This window comes from Pleurodeles waltl, chromosome 3_1 (assembly GCF_031143425.1).
Source record: "Pleurodeles waltl isolate 20211129_DDA chromosome 3_1, aPleWal1.hap1.20221129, whole genome shotgun sequence".
In the NCBI taxonomy this organism is placed as follows: Eukaryota; Metazoa; Chordata; class Amphibia; order Caudata; family Salamandridae; genus Pleurodeles; species Pleurodeles waltl.
Window position 1 is genome coordinate 375,022,775 of NC_090440.1, and position 21,460 is coordinate 375,044,234.

General features: G+C 47.5%; 1 protein-coding gene across 1 annotated transcript in view; it reads right to left on the reverse strand.

Moving 5' to 3' along the window:
- The window catches only part of HOMER2 (homer scaffold protein 2), a 519,584-nt gene extending 506,922 nt beyond the window's left edge, over positions 1-12,662 (reverse strand). Inside the window, exon 1 of the mRNA XM_069222560.1 lies at positions 12,276-12,662. Within this exon, the coding sequence (XP_069078661.1) occupies positions 12,276-12,280 (5 nt within the window). The 5' untranslated portion in view covers positions 12,281-12,662. The remainder of the gene's footprint in view (positions 1-12,275) is intronic.
- Between the last annotated feature and the right edge of the window lie 8,798 nt (positions 12,663-21,460).

The window sequence follows — 21,460 nt, forward strand, 5'->3', positions numbered from 1 at the left end:
GCTGCTGTGAGAGGCATCTTTGATGTGGGATCTCACAACACTATACAACCAAGATTTAAAGGTACTTCGTTAATTCAGCATGCCTAACTTGGTCCCTGTATCCAGCACGTGCTCCATTACAGTCGGCCTGAACTTGTGACTTTGTCCCGGTCCAACGCAACCAGATAACCACAGTTGGCACTTTGTGTTTCTAGACACTGCTTTCACTTAAAACTTTTAAAAAGTACATAACTCTGGTTCTACTGATTGGATTTGTCGTTTTGGTCTCAAATAATTTATTAGATTTTATTCTATTTTTCTAAATTCATGTAGGATTCTCTTGTGTTGTGTTTTCACTTTATAACTTTTTGAAGTGCTGAATAAGTACTCTACACACTGCTTCCAAGTTAAGCCTGACTGCTTTAGGTTTAAGCACAGGTTAATTTGGTGTTTGCTCGTGTTTCACCCTGACAGAGACTGGCGTTGCTACTTGAGTAGGGTTTTAACCCCACTCAACCAGTAACCCAATTTCAAACAGTAACATTGTATTTGCCCGCAATTTGCGTACTTGATTGCATGGTGATTTATTCTGGTCTCTTTCACAAACAACATAGAGAGAGAAAAAAAAAGTCAAGTTGTGTATAAAAAAAAAAAAAAAAAAAAAAAAAAAAAAACCCTTCACTGGTAAAATTACCCCATGAATTAATGATTTTGTTACAATTAAAGTTTTATTGCAGAGACGGAGCAGTTACTTAAGTTGAGTTTCATTTTCCTCTTTTTTGTGTCACATTCTTTCAGTAAAAATAAACAAGAATAACCATCCCCAGTTGAAAGTAGGCTCTTTCAATGTGTGAAGAATAAACCTTCTCTTACAATTTGAATGGTGTGCAGTCTTAGTGGTGATGAGAATTGATTTCGAACTGTATAGAACCACATTTTAAAGTTGAAATTCTTCTCTGCCAGCTCAGGCCCTGTGGGTGCAAAGAGATCTTGTGGAAATTAACAGGTGGTAGGGTGCACCACACCAGCTGGCACTGCAGATGCTGCGGGCAGTGAGAGGGACATTGAGTGCATACTTCCCTTTTGATTTAATTACCCATACTTAGGTTAGTACATGCAATTTTTCGCTTTCTAAGTGTGGGGAGTCCCGATACTAGAAGGGGGACGTGATGCGGGAGCCAGAGAAGCTACTAAGCTATTGGCCACATGTAAATTAGACTTCTGAAGCATGTGTACATATGAACTCTGTGGACAAGTCACAAACGAACTGGCATGAGAGCATTTATCTTTGCGAGTTCAGAGACGTGCTATCCTACTGCCCACGGGGGCCATCCGAAGGCAGTTAACCATGCGACTGCAACTTGGGCTTGCCAGGTGCTCATGGAAGATGCTGAAGTGTGCTGTCAAAATGTGACCTGACAGGAAGTGAGAAGAGGCAGAATCCTCCAATCTGTGCTGGAAGAAAAGGCTGAACCAAGTAGAAGGGCGAGTCAGAGTTCTGATAAGCATCTGTGCTGTCCTGTACTCTTTGCTGTGCGATGCTGAAAGTGGAAAAGGGCTCAGGTATGCAGCAGCAAGGACTTAAACGGTAGTAGGTTCCTTTCAGTTTTCAAAATTAAAGTGGCAGCTGTATTTGTGTTAGACAGGAAAGGGTAGACCTTTATGTTTGTGCATTGGAACCAATGAATAATGAGCACTAAATGGCATTCGACTATTGTGTGGATAACTGTGGCTAAATGTATTACTTTACATTGCTACTCTGAAAAGAATAAGAAGGAAGAAAATACATATTATAAGCAAATTCTAGACAGAAAATGCAATTGAGGATACGGCCTCCAATTTTCAGCAAAATTGGTGAAACCTCTGCTTCAATGGCAGGAATAGAGGGGTATGTTCGACGATTACTCGACGGCTGTGGATGGGGAGGGGTTAATGGCAAAGCAGAATGTAGCTAGGTAACGTACAGTTTCGGGGTGGAAGGGTGGCAAGTCTTAAAGCATTTTCTGATGCCCAAGAGAGGCGATGGGCAGGAGGGAGGCGGCTTGTGAGACAAATGAAGGGCATGATTAGGAGTATGAAAACGATGACACTAAAATGAATAATGTGGCTGAAAGACAGGTTTTCAGATGCCAATCAAGACAGAGGGTATAATGGTATGTAGCAGTATTGTGCACATTGGCAGCAATGTGTACATTTAAAGGCCTACAGGAGGTAATAAGGGATCTACTAGTTCATATAGGCCAAACAATCTGAAAATTAAGGAGAAGCTGTTGTGTAATAAGGGATCTGCGTTAGAAAAGGCTACAACGTTTTGTCCCATGTATTGAGAACACATAGTATTTGAGAACACACAGGATTTGAAGAAATTGGTTTGGAGGAAGGGTTTAGTGTGAATGTTTTAAATGAGGTAGCAAAAGGAAAGTGGGATAGAATAATTAAGTGTAGCATGTTACTTTGCTGCAGCTATTGTTGAGAAAGACATCTATTTTTTCGCCATCAAGATGAACTGTTATAAGTGTAAACAAGAAGGTCTTCCGTCACAGGTGTGTAAAAGTGACGTGCATTGTAAAATAAAAAATAATATATATATATATATTTTTTTTTTTTAAAACACCTGTACTTGACATGGACGATGGGTGAAAAAATGAAGATGACCGGTCTAAATAATAGGAAGTGGAAGGGTAGTTCAAATGGTGCACCAGAACATTAGCCTCCAAAAAAGATGTACAACTGTGACAAGCAGTAGAACTGAGCATTTGGCAGATCGGTAGTCCCCAGATACTTTGACAGAATTCAGAACATTAAAAAAAAAAAAAAAACACAACACACACACACCACATGTACGTCATACGGAGAAAGCTGAATAGTGATCTGGGAGGGTTCTGGGTGCGACGTTACCTCGGAGGTGATACTGAAACTTAAAAATAACGTAAGGAAGAGTGTACAAGCTCAGGAAAGGCAGAGGGATTTTGGTGTAGGGAGAACACAAATATTTGGGCAACGGTTTAGACTCCAATCATCCTGACCAAGTTCTTTACTCACCCTCAGTCAGTCTCAGGGGCACTAAAACGCATGGTGGTGGTTCAACAAGTACACGTTCTCACACAGTTCCCCAAAGACCATGACAAGAAGTAGGGCTATCTGTAATTGGATGGTGCACGTAGGATATCTGAAGCATACTGTGATGATGATGATAGACTGTTCTACTAGGTGGCTTACATCAAATGTGTAGACAAGGTAAAGAGTATGGATGTTGTAAAGTTCAATGAAGAGTGTTTGAAGGAATGATGCCCAGATGCTGTAGCGATTATTATGGATTTGCATCTTCCATTTTAAGATGATGTGACAAAGAAAGCAAATAGGGAGACGTGGAGCTATGTCAGGAGAGGCAGGACATTTACAGAGCAGAAGAATAGAGTGGAAGAAGAAGGGCTGTTCAGAGTTGGAATGTATGTTAAGAGAAAGTAACTACTACAGCAGTTGTGGTTGAAAAGTGAAATTTCAGAGAGGGTGAAGCATAGTAATCTGGTAAGGGAGGTGGATAACATGAGGGATGGCACAAAGATAAAAGGAAGGGATGGGGAAATGCTGAGAGAGCGAAGGGTGTGTTTGGAGCAGACCTTACAATTTTAAAGTCTGTGGAAGTTCTGTGGGCGATCCTCAAAGTGTAAGGTGCAATCTTGCACTCTGGTGCCTGCTAGGGTAAACAGATCTAGTTTATACATACACAGCAGTCATGGTATGTTTATTATGTACAATGATTTCCTTTGTTCAATTACACGAAACAGCAATGTTTTATGTTGTTTTATAGAAGTACATTTAGCTCTGCACTTATCATAACATTCTGTTAAAACCGTGAGGGAATGAATGATGAGTTCTGGACTTGGCATATACACTGAAATCCTGACATTGGACTAATAACCTTCCTCTCTTCTCTACAGTTTGAGTGATGCAGCTTACATTTACACACTTTGTTAAATGCCCTGCAAAGCAACAAAACGGTTTATAGGAGAACCAACTACCCTGTGAATGAGAGAGAAGGAAATTAAAATTACAAGCTCTATGGACCTTACAAAACTCAGTAAGATTTGTGTTTTATAAGGGAGGTAGCCCAGTGGTGAATCTAATAAAATGGATCGTAACAGACACTGCAACAAATTAGAGCAACTACGTTTTGCAGTCTTTAACCATTTTTAAAGATTGTTTATAACTTTTCACAATGAAAATATTCATAGATTATGGTTCTGACTCAAGTGGGTAAAACTGAAATTCACTAGTAATGGTTTGTGCCACACACGATGTACACCATACCAATGTTACCCACCATGTTTTGCTCTTGCTAGACTGCCTCTTTATCATGAGCCATTTGCAAATGGATTAAGGTAGTTCAGCAAGTCAATTAATGACCTGCGATGTGTAACACTGGTACACTAAACACTCCAGCCAGCGCCATCATCAGACCAACATGCTTCCAAAAATAGGAAAGGGCTGCTTTTCTATCAGTCACATCCTGTGTCCTCGGCTGGTGGTAAAGAAAGGGCCTAGCAACAGCTCTTGGTCAGCCAGATGGCTATCTGCTTCCAATCCATATACACAAAAGGTATTTGTGGGGGGGAAATCTAGCTAACGAACCGTCAGGGTATGTCCAACTTGTAACAAGATCACTCTTTTCCGTGATAGAGGATTAGAGTGACATAAGGCATTATACCCAATAGTGCCCCGACTTTGTTTTTATTTTACCAACAGACACCATCATTAAAGGGTGTGAGCTACACTGGTGATCTGTTAGGTCATTTTATTCATACAACTGGGTCCCTACATTATCCAGAGAAATATAATTTCAGGACTCCCTCAGGGTTCATTTAACCACGAGGTTGAGTCCGTCCAGATGGTATTATCCTACCTGGGTGGGGCTAGGCGGTCAAGTGATGAAGCATTACACTATAATGTGTGTGAGACCACCTACTCTGTAAGGAGGAACCCCCCTAATAGGTCCCCAAGACACCGTTATCACAACCATACTGCATCTTTAACTAAATCACGGAAGAGAGAGATATTATTACAAGTTGGACAGGCCCTGATGGTTTGTTCGCTAGATCTTTCCATGTCTTTTGTGTATATGGCTTTTGATTCAGGGAGGTAGTATGGGGGCTGGAAACTTCCTTCTCTCTCTCTCTATGTGTAAAATAGATCTGCTTCCAATCTACAGATTGCAGTGAATATTGTAGTATGACTACTACCCTCAAAGAAACAAGAGTGACAGTACACATTAGGTAGCACTTTTTCTTGGATCTGTAACCGCACCACCATGAACATGCACTTTTAACTTATTGGTTGACTTTATATCTCAAACTTTACATCTTAGCAGTGGCTTGGCCTTAGACCAACTTCAAATGTTTCTGTATTTTGCTGCCACTATACAGCTATGACCTAGACCAAAGGCAGGATAACTTAGCTGTCTTCCACAAAGGAGTAGTGAATACAATCCACGTTTGAGGAAAATACTCTACAGCTGCCGCAATCTGAAAAGACTGTCTAGCATGCACAGAACTGACCTTTCTTTCGGCTAAAGACTGTCCAGCTGTGCTTCCATGAGACGTTTTGTTAATTAGAAACTACTAAGACCAGAGGCCTGCAACCACTATCAAGCCCAACCAAAATCAGGTCAGTGAGTGTGCCATAGTGGGTATGTGGAGAGAGCTCAGCCAGCTTGGACAAACTGCTAGTGAAATGTTAATTGCCACAGCTTACCTCCCTTCTTAGTATCCCCATCATCAGTATGTTTCTTTGCTGTGGTACAGACCATAAGCGTCTTCCCATGCCTCTAAAAAAACGAATAAGATTACACCTGCAAACTTTATTAATTTAACTAAACTTAATACTGAGCTTTGGTTAAACTACTTTGCAAGATTCTAGCCCAGGTTTATATACACATAGAATTCCTAGCTTGCATAGGAGACACAGCAAAACTGCAGGGGAGAAGCAAAGGAAGTGAGGTCCAATAAAGTATTCTCTGTTCACATAAATAAATATGTCTGAATAGTATATTTATTGTGAAAGATGTGTGCCGACTAAAATGTATCCCTAACTATTCTGAGACAACAACCTTGACTGTTCCACTTCACTACTCCGTGAATGTCAGAGCTTATTTGAAGAAGTAGTTTGGAATTAAATGACCTGCCATTCACTGTCAGGTGTTTCCTTTTACGGTAGTTTCCACATCAGTGTAAGAAGAATAAACCACTGTGGTGTAGTGACTAACTGCACTGAATCGTCAGCTAATTGTCTGTGTGTGCAGGTGTTTTCTATGTACTAATAGAACAACTCTTGCTCCTCATTGTTCACTATATATTTGTATTGCATTGGGTTTTGTGAAGAGAGCGATTACCCAGGAGTAGGATGCCCTGATGCTAGCAAATGAGATGACTGAATCAGCCACAAAAGAAGAGAAGAAGGGAAAAAAAAAAAAAAAAAAAAAAAAAAAGAAGACTGGTTTTCAATGATTTATGGAATCGTAACAACTACTTCTCAAAACGGATGTTTGAAGGAGACAACATTCCAAACTTTAGCAGTAACCACTGCAAGGAAATACTTTCTGGACATTCCTTCTTATAGTTGGGTATAGACACCACGTGAGCATGGCCACAATGAAGAGATCTGGGTGCAGTGTAAACAGAGAAGAGAAACCATGTAATTATTAGCAATAGGGCAGGCATTTTGCCATGTAACAGAAGTAGAGAGCCTTGAACAGGGCGATTTCTTGTGATAGGAAGCAAACAAGTCAAGAGTGATCATGTGAGAATGAATATGGGTATGTTTGAGACCAAGAATTTGTCACACAGCTGAGATATGGAATAACTAAAGTTGCTTCATCAAACATCCAAGCTAGCCCACAAAGGAGAAATTGCAGTAATCCAGCCTGAAATTAATGACTGCTTAAACAACGGTTTTTCTTGTCACACATGGGGTAAAGGCAGAATTTTCCTAAACACTCATCATCAAACTTGTAGGCGGCTGATGTGCATTTCAAAACTTAGATGCTTATCAAATACAATAACAAAGTTGCAGATCAAAAAAGCATGGTTAGGTAACATACCAAATTATAGGACCAGACCAATAGATTTCTGGAGTGGAGGTCCTTTGGCGTGTCCTTGCTAAGCCTGAGAGAACTGTAGCTCAGCCACAGAGCAGAGAGAGCATTTGAACTGGTTCTAAAGTCTTGAAAGGTCACCATCAAGTTGAAGAATAACTTGGTGTCATCAGGATAAACGAAAACCTTGAAACCACAGGACGCTAAGAGCACAGATAAAGGGGTCACATAGATATTAAATAAAGACCAGCTGAGGGAAAAGCCCTGCAGAACGCTACAGATGTTTTTCTTGGAAGGAGTCATAAAGGGCCTAATGAAGCTGTCCATGCATGCTTCTTGAGAAAAAAGAAGTTAGTCAGACCTGTGTTGAGCTGTTGAATCCAATATCCCAAAGCAAAAGTAAAATGGTGGTATGGGATATTGTGTTAATAGCTAGAGAAAGGTCTAATAAAACCATGGCCCATGCACCTCAGAGTCAAGAAGCATGTTAATGTCATTACATGCTGTGAAAGGAAATGTTTCAGTGGTTAAACTGGATTGCAACCCTGAATGAAAAAGGTTAAAGAGGTTGCGTTCTTCAATGTAACTGGAGAGCTGACACTTGACACGCCTTGCCATGATTTTAGAAACCACAGGCAGAAGCTAGATAGGGCAATAATTCACCAGGATAGAGGTTTAGACAATAGGCTTCTTCACAAGGGGGGTGTACAGGTTTTTTGTCACGGCTCAGGTACAATGCCAAAACTGAGAGATTAATTATGCAGTGTAGCCAGGAACAGAACAAGAGATAATGTGATTGCCTTAGCTACTCTAGCAGGACACAAATTGAGATGCGAGCTAGATGTCACTCACTGAGGCCTACTGAAAATCTGCATCCTGGCTGACTTAAGTGGGAGAAACACAGGACGGGGATGAGTTTTCAGCTGAATAAAGGGTAGGTATCTGCCTGCTTTATTCTGTTCAGTACTAATAGCATAAAGGGTCAAAACATCTGCTCCACTTCTATTTCCCAGAATATTGCCCCAAACATCTTCATCTACCCTTGCTAATCCTGTCCAGTAAAGGTGTACCTGAGCAGACTTTAGCAACACTAAAACTGCTAAAGACCAACCCTAAAACTATTTGGAACACAAAATGCTTCTTTCCAACTAGTACTTTTTTGTACATACTTTCTTGGATAGTTCTAGTTTTCATCCTTAGTAATGAAGAAAAGCATGGTCATAGGTCACATACATAGACAGCGCGAAATGTCTCCATCTTGCTATATCGTTCCCCTGGGAGTACCCAACGCGCTCTCTCCAAAGACTGCCTTGTAAAGTATGCCCATTTTCATTCATTCTCATGTATACAAACCAGACATAAGTTGTATTAACAAGTGCTCTGTCCAAACACCCAAGCCATTCTCATTCACTCTACACTTTTAATTCTAAATCAATTCAGTACAGATCGATAAATGACCTACAGAGACTAAAATATATATTTAAAAAAAAAAAAAAAAACTTTGAGAAGCACGGAGAAAGGTCTGAATTCAAACGATACCCGATCCTAATGCCAACAAACAAATAACTAGTCGCCAACCTGCCTTTTCACACATTTGCCAGAAAATAGTGCAACATGGAAGGACATGATAAGAGTCTAATAAGGACTGTCCACTACACACCAAACTTGTTTTCAACAGGTCACAAAATGTTAAGATCAAGAAGTTAAGCCTACAATGCTTTCTAACCTGTGTCAAGTCTGTTCCAACTGTACATAGTACTTTACTTGCGTGAAAGGTAAAAGTAGGATGAATTACTTCAACAAAATAATTTAGTGTATGTAGTTCAGGGAGCGCAAACCTGGCTCTGGAGACCAGCTTAGAGCTTTACAGCGAGACCCCAGCAAAAATCACCTAAAACACGGGGTGTTTTCCAAGGATCGGTTTTGAAATTGTGAAGCGGAGTTTTAGGAACCAAGTAGTTATGGAAAAGGAAAGGAGAACTAGGACACTGGGAGTTGGGACAATACTAGTTGGCCCAGAGTACATTTTTATGACACTGTATCGGTTCCAAGAGTGCAGGTCGCCGCTATGCCAGTCTGAAAGCAAGATGGAAAGATCACAAGGTAGTGTAATTGGGTTACAGTTCATAGTATCAAACGTTTGAGGGACACTTTCCCAAGAAACCTGTTATGCCAAGTGCAGGTTAAGTGACTCCTGAATATTTTAGAGCATCCGAGATTACAGGCTACAGCCATTACTAGTGCTGTGCTCTCGTTCAATGCTCATTTGAAAATAGTTGTTGATAATTCGGTCTCAGGGAAGGGTGTCTGCAAATTTCTGACCCACTGCCCCCATGACATCAACTGAACCAAGAAACAGTAAACGTAAGGTGTGAGTATCTCTTTAAAACTAACGCCTCGAGAGGTGGTGGCTGCTCGATACTTCTCACCCGATGGAGTGGAAACAGTCCTAGCACGCCTCTGGGGTGTGAGAAGTAGTCATTCAAGGGTGTTGGCGCATCTATTGGTTTGTATCGCAGTATCACACTAAGTAGAGGGCGGTGACCAAGGAGCGTAAGGTATAATTTTGAAGGTGTTGCAAGTAATAAACACCCTTCCAGGGTGCAGGGTAAGAGATTGCATCATGGTGGACTTGCCTTGCGATCGAATTTGCTTTTCCGATGGGTTTTGACTGTGTGAACCTGCGCCACAGACAAGCCTCGTTCTGCACGCGATGCAGGTGTGAAGAGTGTGATGCGAGCTCGTGGCTTGACGTAAGCTCCTCTGGAGTACTCGCGTGCGTGAACCGGTGAGCTCCTGCTCTGCTGGTGTTCATTACAGGCGCGTCACTTCTGCCTAAAGATAGTTTAGTGGCACAGGCAGCGGGTGTGCCGGGCAAGCAAGCCCCGCGCCAAACAGTGACAGCAGCAGTAACGGGGACAGCTGGCCTCTCTACCTTAGCACCAATCCAAGCTCTGGCTCTACAAAATACCGCGCAGGCGGGCGCCTATTTTAAAGCAACCTCCCCCAACAGAATGGCCATGGTGGACTTCCCGGAGGTCAGGTTCGAGTCACTGGGCTGCTGCTATATGTGCGTAACTCTTTTCCTGGCACAGCCAGTCTTGTTCGAAGTTACTATGTCGGCGCTACAAAAGTGTGCTTCGGTTTCGAGAATGAGATTATTTTAGGGATCCACAAAACCTTAAAAACTAACTCTTTACCACTTTCAGTAACACGGTTTAAGAACAAAAAACATGAATGCTATATTTAATCTCTGTCAATCTGCAAACCTCATTTAAAGCAAATAAGTATTTTTCACCCCAAAATGACTGAATCCAAAGTACACACTTAGGACATCTGGGGAGAAAGTAAGTCAATAACTATCAGCAATAGACGGAATATATGTCGTCTGTTCCGAATACCGTTTATCGGGTGGACTAGTGGCTAGTGTGGCTTCACTGTCTGATATGGACATGCACGAGCCTTGAGTGTTGCACTTTGAACAGTGTGCATTTCTCATGCTATTCTGGCAGAGGGGATCTAAGTGTGCTCGATGAGTCAGGTTTTGCTGGTGGGCATGTGTTTTGCTGTTTGTGTTTTTTGTACGTGAATAACTCTGGAAGCAAGTGTTTAAAAAGTGGGCAGAAGTTTCACCCTCTTCGCGCCATTAAATAACGAGTAAGATCCGCAGGCACACCATGGAAGATGGAGTTATTGGCATTGATTCCAGGTGATGCCACCGGTACCTCCCACGCTCGCTGCCTTCTTCCACACTTACAGCTTGGTACATTCTTTTCAGCAGGGATGACGAGCAGCAAACACACTGTGGCTCATTACACAGCGCGGGAGTCTCTTCTCGTCACTTAGGAACGCGCAGAGACGCCCTCGCATCACATTATGAGTCAGGCCTCCACGGTACAAGGAGACGCGGTGTGCAGATATGTGAGACCCTTAAAGTAAATCTTTAATGCCAACATGCAACGCGGCAGCGCCAGGGACGTAGCATGGAGGCGTGAATCACCAACACCTGCTGCCCGGTGTTCACTCTTAACGCAAGTCAACAACCCATTTAGAATGACGGTCAGACAGCTGTCACACTCAGGGGCGCTTTACCACATGTTCCTATCCTTCATACCCAATCACCCGCAACAGACCGGCTCCTCTCCCAACACTCCATGGACGCAGATTAAAGAGGTCCAGGCCTCACCAACCGTGCACACAACTCCAGACCAAATCTCACCTGTTCACTCTTCCCCTCAAAACCATCTCCAGACACGTGCATGTAGCGCTCCAAACCTCATCACCCCAATGCACGCCTCCAACAGACCCAAGGGCCACCCGCTCGCATTCATCCACCCTACAGACCCAATACCTCATGCAACAGCCCCACAGAAATTCAATATCACATAGGCCACGCAACAAACATCACTCAACTGATTATACGCTAGTGCAACTCTCTCTCCCCAACCTTCTTTCTCTCGTATATCCAAAAGATTTTAAAAGCACCCTGCCTTAAACTTTCACATCACAGAAACAATTCTAACTGTCACGCACTCAACCAGGAGAACGCACACAGCACGCTTTCACACTGTGGTACAACTTATCCACAGAATACACTGCCACGGAAAATAGACACAGCACGAGTTAATACAGTAGTGCAACTGATGGCTCTGTGTCCAACTATCATCTATTTACATCTTCCCTAAGTGTGTAACGTTTCCCGATGCCTCCCTACCCAGTGATCAGCCCACGTGGAACCCAACCATAATGAGCACACCCCCAACCCCCAGTAACCCGATACAACAGCAATTACTTCAGCCTCATTCAAAACTCAGTCAAAAACAGATATTGACTCAGGAGAAACCCAACACGACTACCTGCCCCAGACACACCTCATTCCTTTAATTATGAACTAACATACTAGTGGTGTGGCCAGTGGGTCATGGACCCTAGTGGAAAGGAGGATATGGACCACTAGCTACTGTTTGAATTTGTGAAATACAGCAATAATCAGGATTCAGCGAGGCACCCATGCCTATGTAACCCCGTGCTACTGCTCCACAAATGGAAGGTGCGTCCCTGCGGACTATCAAAACGCCTAAATAAAAACCATGTATTCCCGCACCCAAAAAAAAAAAAAAAAACTGTTACACGTGCAAGTCATTGCCCGACCGAACAAGCAGAACCCAACTCTCCGGACTGCACCTGTCCCAGAGCACACACTCACCCCATCTCTCCCTCCGAGTCCTGTCCCGGAGCCAGGCTCTCCGGAGCGGACGTGCGCCGGGCTTGTCTCTGTCCAAGAACCGGTGCTCTCAAGTTTAAGCGCTCGGCGCTTCACCCGGCTCAGCTTCGGTGCAGTTCCATGCCAGACGCGGTGCCGGCTGCCAGGGTCCGCTGGCCAGGGCTAGAGCTTTCCGCGGAGGTCACTGTCCGCCCAGCCGCTCTAAGACATTAATACCCGCGTCGATGCGGCTCAACAGCACGCCTGGGCGATGAGTGTGCGCGTGGGGGAAGGGGTGAGTCGGTGCTTGAACCTCTGTTACCCCCGGGAACGCAACTCAGACGGCTCTCCTTCCCACCTGCTTCCAGCATCAGCCACCTCCCACATAAAGAGAGCGAGAGGCACGACCATGCGGCTCCGCTGCCTGCGTGTCTCTGCTCCTCCCCCAGAGCGTGGGGCTGTGGGGAGGCGAGCACCCATGGGCGGGCGACGGAAGCACGTGGCCTCCGTATGGGTGCCGGACCCTCGAGGAATACCGGGGTCTCTGACTAAAGCGCCCACTCGAACCATGTGCCTGCCTGCTGGTGACAGATGCTTTGGCTTCCTTGCAAACACAAAACAATGTCTTCTCTTCCCGCTACCTCTCCACCTGGCACTTAAACGAGTTAAGAAGATGGAGTGTGCGTTCATGTTTGTTAAAGTGTTTAGTAGTCTTTCCAAAAACATTGTTTAATGACCAAGAGACCTGTAGTTTCGGGAACAGGAGAAAACCTGTGTCATTCATCGTTTTAGGGTATGTACAATCGTTCTACGAAAATGAATTACTTTAATTTATTTTTGCATATTCAAGTGTTCTGCACTTAAATCCAATTTCTCATAAGAATTACACTGTAAAATGCTTAGCTGACAAGTGACCTTATGCCGCGTGTGACCATATATACCCCGGGGCGAATCGCTGCGGTATGAAAAGCCAGAATTGACTGAAAGGGTAGGTCGCTCCCCCTGCCGCTGCAGCTCCTCCAGGTTCCTGAGTTCCTGAGACCCACCTCACAGTAAGTACCCCCCCACCTCCCAGGCCCTCCTCCTGCCCCGCACTACTCACCCTCTCTCCTGCTCCTGCTTTTTTTCCTCCTCTCTGTCTCTTCCTCCTCGCTCCTCCTCTGCAATTTTCTTCTGTACTCTTCTTCTCCCCGTCTTCTCTCTTCTTCTGTGTGCTCCTCATCCTCTCCTCTCGCCTCTCTTCTTCCTCATCTTGCTCTGTGGTCTTCTGCTCTTCGTCTTCTGTATCTTCTTTGTTGATCTTCTGCTCGTCTGCTCTTCTGCTTCTTCGTCCCCCGCATCTTCCTCGGTGTTCTTCGGTTCTTCTGTGTTCTCCTCTTCTGTTCTTCTGTGTTCTTCTGTTCTTCTGTGTTCTTCTCTTCGGTTCTTCTGTGTTCTTTTGTTCTTCTGTGTTCTTCTCTTCTGTTCTTCTGTGTTCTTCTGTTCTTCTGTGTTCTTCTCTTCGGTTCTTCTGTGTTCTTCCGGTCTTCTGTGTTCTTCTCTTCTGTTCTTCCGGTCCTCTTCTGTTCTTCTGTGTTCTTCTCTTCTGTTCTTCCGGTCCTCTTCTGTTCTTCTGTGTTCTTCTCTTCTGTTCTTCCGGTCCTCTTCTGTGTTCTTCTCTTCTGTTCTTCGGGTCTTCTTCTGTTATTCGGTCCTCTCCGACTCCTGTCTCTTCCCGCCCCTGTCTCTGCCCTCCTGCTCCTGCCTCACCCCCCTCTATCTCTCCACCTATCTCTCACTATCACCCACATCTACCCTTTCGCTACCTGCCTCCCTCTCTCCTCTACCTATCTCTCCACCTAACTCCCTCACTCACCCCCTCCTCCTATCTACCTATTTTTCTATCTCTCCACCTATCTCTCCATCTATCTATTTCCCTATCTCTCCCCCCTGTCCCAACACCCCCTCTGTTACCTATCTCCCTATCCTCTCACTCTACCTCTCACCCTCACCCACCTCTACCACCCCCCTCCCCTATCTTTTCAACCCTACTCCTATCTATCTCCCTATTCTCCTAAAACTCTAACATTCACCCCCCTCCACCCTTAAACCACCCTCCCCCAGCTCTTCTCACTCTACCTGTCCCCCCCTCGCGATTTCCCGCCGCGACCTCCTGCACGCCCCGCCCCCCAGCTCCCATTCGCCCCCAGCTGACCCCTCCCCCCCTCCTCCCTCTTATGGCGGCCGCTGCGCGTCCGCGCCGCTGGCGCGCCAGAGGCAAGCCCGTCTGCGCCCGTCCGCGCCTGGCCCGTGCCCAGCGCCACGACCCCTGGTCCCCAGCCCTCCCCTACCCCGCTGACCCGTTACGACCCCACCACCCTCCACGCCCTCAACCCCGGGCGCTCCAACACCTGCTTCCAAGCCCACCTCAAGCGCACCCATGGACCCTTCGCCTGTAACTCCTGCAAACGCATCTTCCACCACGCAACTACCACGACCACCAGCCCACGCGCCATCAACCACCTCAAGTGCATCCTGGTCAACGCTCGCTCTGTCCACAAGCACGCCGTTGAACTCTGGGACCTCCTGGACTCCACAGCTCCGGACGTCGCCTTCATCACGGAAACCTGGATGAACGCCTCATTAGCTCCAGACATCGCCACTGCCATCCCCGAAGGCTACAAGATCTCCAGAAAAGACCGCACCAACCAAGTAGGAGGAGGTATCGCCATCGTCTTTAAAGACTCCATCAGCGTCACCACCTCCACCGAAGACACCCCTGTCGCCGTTGAACATCTGCATTTTCAAATTCGCACCGACCCCAGGACCACCCTCAGAGGATCCCTCATCTACCGCCCCCCCGGACTGTGCGCCCCTTTCAGCGACGCCATCGCCGACTTCATCACCCCGCACGCCCTCGCCTCGCCAGACTACATCCTCCTAGGCGACCTCAACTTCCATCTGGAACAGAACAACGACCCCAACACCACCGCCCTGCTCGACAACCTCGGCCTCAAGCAACTGGTGAACACCGCCACCCACATCGCCGGACACACGCTCGACCCTATCTTCTCCGCCAGCAAACACATCTTCTTCAGCCACACCTCCGCTCTACACTGGACCGACCACAGCTGTGTCCACTTCACATTCCGACGCGAAACCCGCCACCTCCGCACTCAACCCATCCCTCGTCGACAGTGGAACAAGATCCCCGAAGAGCAACTCTCCTCCGCACTCGCCGCCAACCAACCCACCCTCACCACCGACCCCAACGATGCAGCCCTCAGCCTCACAAACTGGATCTCCAACTGCGCAGACAACCTTGCTCCCCTCAAACGCACGCATCAACAGACCAACACCAAAAAACCTCTCTGGTTCTCTGACACCCTCAAAGAACCAAAGAAAACTTGTCGCACCCTCGAGAAGGCCTGGCGCAAGGACCACACCGCTGACAACATGACCGCCCTCAAGAACACTGCCCGCGAACACCACCACCTGATCCGCGCTGCCAAAAGGAACTTTTTCACAGACAGACTGGACAAAAACAGCCACAACAGCAGAGAACTTTTCAGCATCGTCAAGGAGTTCTCCAACCCCAACGCCGTCACGCCCTCACAGGATTTGTGCGAATCCCTCGCTACCTTCTTCCATCGCAAGATCAGCGACCTCCATGACAGCTTCGGACACCAGACCCAACCAAACATCACCGAACCCGCACCCCCGGCCTTCACCCTCAACAACTGGACCCACATCAACACTGAAGAAACCAAATCCATCATGAACTCTATCCACTCTGCGCCCCTTCGGACCCCTGCCCTCACTTCATCTTTAATAAAGCTGACGACATCATCGCCCCGCACCTCCAGGCCGTCATCAACTCTTCTTTTTCTTCTGCTACCTTCCCCAAATGCTGGAAACATGCCGAAGTCAACGCCCTCCTAAAGAAACCTACGGCTGACCCGAGCGACCTGAAAAACTTCCGCCCCATCTCTCTCCTGCCTTTCCCAGCCAAGGTGATAGAGAAGACCGTCAACAAACAGCTGACCACCTTCCTGGAAAACAACAACCTGATCGACCCTTCACAAACCGGATTCCGAACCAACCACAGCACGGAAACCGCCCTCATCTCAGTCACAGACGACATCAGAACCTGATGGACAACAGTGAAACAGTCGCCCTCATCCTCCTCGACCTCTTGGCTGCCTTCGACACCGTCTGTCACCACACCCTAATCACCCGCCTCCGCTCCATCGGGATCCAAGGCCAGGCCCTGGACTGGATCGCCTCCTTCCTCTCAAACCGTTCCCAAAGAGTTTACCTCCCACCGTTTCGCTCAGACCCCACCGAGATCATCTGCGGCGTACCTCAAGGCTCATCGCTCAGCCCGACACTCTTCAATGTCTACATGAGCCCCCTCGCCAACATCGTACGCAAGCACGACATCATCATCACCTCCTACGCCGACGACACCCAACTTATACTCTCCCTCACCAAGGACCCCGCCAGCGCCAAGACCAACCTACAAGAGGGGAGGAAGGACGTCGCAGATTGGATGAGGCTCACCCGCCTAAAGCTGAACTCTGACAAAACGGAAGTCCTCATCCTCGGCAACACCCCGTCTGCCTGGGACGACTCCTGGTGGCCCACGGCCCTCGGCACCGCACCGACCCCCACAGACCACGCCCGCAACCTCGGCTTCATCTTGGACCCCCTTCTCACCATGACCAAGCAAGTCAACGCCGTGTCCTCCGCCTGCTTCCTCACCCTCCGCATGCTCCGCAATATCTTCCGCTGGATCCTCGCCAACACTAGAAAAAACGTGACCCACGCCCTCGTCACGAGCCGCCTGGACTACGGCAACACCCTCTACGCTGGGACCACCGCCAAACTCCAGAATCGCCTGCAACGCATTCAAAACGCCGCGGCCCGCCTCATCCTCGACGCTGGGACCACCGCCAAACTCCAAAATCGCCTGCAACGCATTCAAAACGCCGCGGCCCGCCTCATCCTCGACGTACCCCGCAACAGCCACATCTCCGCACACCTGAGACACCTGCATTGGCTCCCAGTCAGCAAAAGGATCACCTTTCGACTTCTCACCCACGCACACAAAGCCCTCCACAACAAGGGACCGGAATACCTCAACCGACGCCTCAGCTTCTACGTCCCCACCCGCCTCCTCCTTTCCTCGGGCCTCGTGCTCGCTGCCGTCCCTCGCATCTGCCGCTCCACGGCGGGTGGGAGGTCTTTCTCCTTCCTGGCAGCCAAGACCTGGAACTCCCTCCCCACCAGCCTCAGGACCACCCAGGACCACTCCGCATTCCGGAGACTCCTAAAAACCTGGCTTTTCGAGCAGCAGTAACCCCCCCCCTTTCCCCTAGCGCTTTGAGACCCGCACGGATGAGTAGCGCGCTTTATAAATGTTAATGATTTGATTTGAAAGTAACACTCATGGAAGAGCGCCCTCCCAACATGGGGGGAGCGCGGACCCTTAGGGGTCGGGGACGCTGGGGCCTGAACCTCGCACTAGTTGTGCGCAGGCTGGCCATGGGCTTCCGCTCGCGCGTCTCGCGAGATGCGCGGGCGGAAGTCCGACGTTTGGAGAACGTCGGTGGGCGCTGGCAGCGCCGGACCGGTTTGGGCCGCCGCGCACTGGTGGGGGGCATAAAAGCACCCCCCCAGAAGGCTCTGCCTTCTTACCTCGTGCACGGCGGCCCGAGCGGACGGACCTGGCGGCAATTGGACTTCATATATCCAAAGCGACCTAGATTTGAAGCAGGGGAGCGACCTTGTGAGAAGAGCCTGTGGATCGGATAGCAGGGGAGCGACCTTGTAGAGTCGGGTGATTCGAATCAGACGCGCATTTGCAGGCGCAGGGGAGCGACCTCGTCAAACAATCGTGTGGGCAATTTTGATAAATGAAAGCGAGGTGAGTGAGCGCACGGAGGTTGTTCTGTGCGCGCTCTCACCTGCTAGGGGTTTCACCCCAGGTCAATTAGTTAAAGGGTTTCCCCCTGTTTTAAAGGTGTAATTGTTGGGGTGCCACGTGGGAGAGAGCTGTGGCGCTAAGGCTAAAGTGATTGGGGCAACAGATGTTCATTCTCCCCCAATTTTCTTCATCTTTATGGTAAAGTGAAAGGGTGTCATATATCAATTGTTGAAGGTGCTTATTTGCAGTTATAATTGTGGTATTGGTATGTTGGTAAATTTGTCGCTAATTTGAACTTGTTTAATTGTGCATTACGTGAAAGTGTTTTAGGACTGTTAGCCACTGTATTTTGCAAAAGTGCTGTGGGCATTGGGCTAACAGATTTATTCCTTTCAGGTTAATTAGTTTAAAAAGTTTTATTACCGCTGCCTACAACTTGTTTACCTAACATTGGCATTATGGCATCAAATAGGGTGAGAGGAGGTAAGAGGAAGAGCACAGATCCTGATCTTGCCCAACTATTGAAATTGGTCCTAGCTAAGTTAGGGGGCGGGGATTTAGAAGGGGAGGCTGCTCCTTCAGATGGAGATGACGGTGAGGTAGACGCTTCCCGCCCGCGCCGTGCGAACGTAGCACCACCTGCAGCTTTTCCTCCAGTTAAGTGTAGGAATAAAAAACAGACTGGGGGGACGGTAGTCCAACAACCTACGCCTCAGGCAGTTCTCGTCCCTCCTCCCCCTGTGACTGAGTTAGTCACAGTGGTGGCCCCCAGTATTGCAGCGGCTGCGCCTTCTGAAGAAATTGCTGGGCATTACGCAGGGGTGGGGTTGCCTAGCACGGGTCCGGCGGGAGGTGTGGAAGCTATGCTGGCAGATATACGGCGTTCTGTAGCAGCATTAGCAGCACCAACCAATGATGTACCCACACAAGCATTACCCATTGCGCAGGGAGTGGCTCCAGGAGCCAGCACAATCACAGAGCAGGGGCAGGCGGCAAGGGCCCATCCAGGGGCATCTCAGGACCTGACAACTCAAACATTGATGTCAGTATCACAGATGTTGGCCAATCTCACTGTGCCAGTGCCAACACCACCCCCCACGACCCCATGGGCTAGTGACCCATTGCAGAACACGGTACTTGAACTTAAGCGCCAGGTGGAGGCATTGGTAGCAGCGCGTAATGTTCCTTCATTGCAGGTGGCGACCTCAGGCCCGTGTGTCAGCCAGGCACCGGGCTCGCTGTCTCAGACTCCTCCAGTGGAAAAAGAACATGGTAAGGTCATAGAACAGGGTGTTAACACCATAGTAACACAGACTCCAGCTGAGGTCACGGGTGCAGACACATTGCTATCTAGGCCAGGGAAGTTAGCTGCACATGTGGCTTCTGAAATCAAAGAGAAAATATGGAAAGGGGATTTTGTGGACATTTTTAGCCTGGTAAGGGCTAAGAGAAGGGAAATGGAATCAAAAGATAAAGATACTAAAGCTTCTTCATATACAGATAAAAAACCAAAGATAGAGGAGAATATTACAAATTGGTTATTCGGTTTTAATGTGTTGATGTCGGTCATGCTGGAAAAGAAGCCTGAAATTGGTTTGTCAATGATATTTTATGCAAAAAAAATTTAAAAGCGCACCATATGTACGGGGGGAACGCTTGGCTGGAGTATGACTGTGATTTCAGGTGGGCAAAGGTAGAGGATCCAGCAACTGGTTGGGACCAGACTGAAGTAAATGTTTGGCTGGAGTGCGTGAACAACAAATTACCCAGCAAGCAGCCCTTTCGAGCGCAGTATACAAGCGACAAAAAAGGGTCTTGTTGGGCGTTTAACAAGAAAGTATGTCCCCCTGGGACGTGCAAATTCAAGCACTCCTGTGCATTTTGTCAGCACCCCTCTCACCCCGAATTTAAATGCCTTAAAAAACCAAAGGACAAAGCTAAGGAAGGGAGTAAATCCAGTATCTAGTTCTTCCTTGCCTTATCCCATTCATTTAGAGGTTTTGTTGCCTTGGCTGAAGGTTTACCCAGTCAAGGCTTCAGCTGAACTACTGATTAAAGGTTTTTCACAGGGTTTTGGAATTCCAGCATCCCAGGTCCCCCCCTTAGGTCATGGCAGAAATCTTATGTCTGACGTGAAAAACCCTGGCGTGGTGGCTAGAAAAATTGCAAAAGAATGCGCTCTAGGGAGACTGGCTGGCCCCTTCACTTCCCCACCCACATCTAATTCTGTCTGTTCCCCATTAGGAGTAGTACCCAAAAAAGAGCCGGGACAGTTCAGATTGATCCATAATCTATCAGCCCCACGCGGCGCATCAGTGAATGAGGCGATAGACCCGACTCTATGTTCAGTGCGTTACGCTACCGTAGACCAGGCACTAGGGTTGCTATGGGGTCTAGGGCGGGGGGCGCTCTTAGCAAAAACAGATATCGAAGCAGCTTTCCGGCTTTTGCCAGTTCACCCGGAAGATTACCATCTTTTGGGACTCCAATTTAATGGGGAGTATTTTTATGACAAATGTATGCCCATGGGATGCAGTGTGTCCTGCAGTTATTTCGAACAGTTCAGTTCTGCTTTGCAATGGATTTTCACCAAGCGTACAAGTCATGCGAATGTAATACATTATTTGGATGACTTCCTAGTGTTGGGCCCTCCTGAGTCTAAAAAATGCCTTTGGGCCCTGCAGTCTCTGACAACCATGTTCAGGGAATTTGGGGTCCCAATAGCCCAAGAAAAAACAGAAGGCCCCTCCACATGCATCACTTTCCTGGGCATAGAAATTGACACCATAGCGGGGGAGTGCCGCCTTCCTCTGGACAAGCTTCAAGTTTTTAAGGTGTCCATCAGAACTGTCTTATCCCATACCAAGGTCACCCTGCACCAGTTGCAAGTCCTGGTGGGTCAATTGAATTTCGCCCTGAGGATCATTCCCATGGCCCGTCCTTTTTCCAGATCCATAGCTAGGTCTATGGCAGGGTTGACAGAGAAACACCATCACACCAGGCTGTCTGCTGGAGTAAAGGACGATTTGAGAGTGTGGGAAGCATTCCTACAAGACTTTAACGGGCGGTGATCTGGCCTCATCCCCCTGCCGACAGCCCTTCTCTTGGCCTATTTACGGACGCTGCAGGCAGTGTGGGCTTTGGGGCTATCCTTGGTTCTGCATGGTGCAGGGCGGATTGGCCAAATGGTTGGGTGGAGTTGGGGCTCACCAAAAATATAGCATTCTTAGAATTATTTCCCATCATTGTAGCGGTTTCTGTTTGGGAGGGCACATTGAGA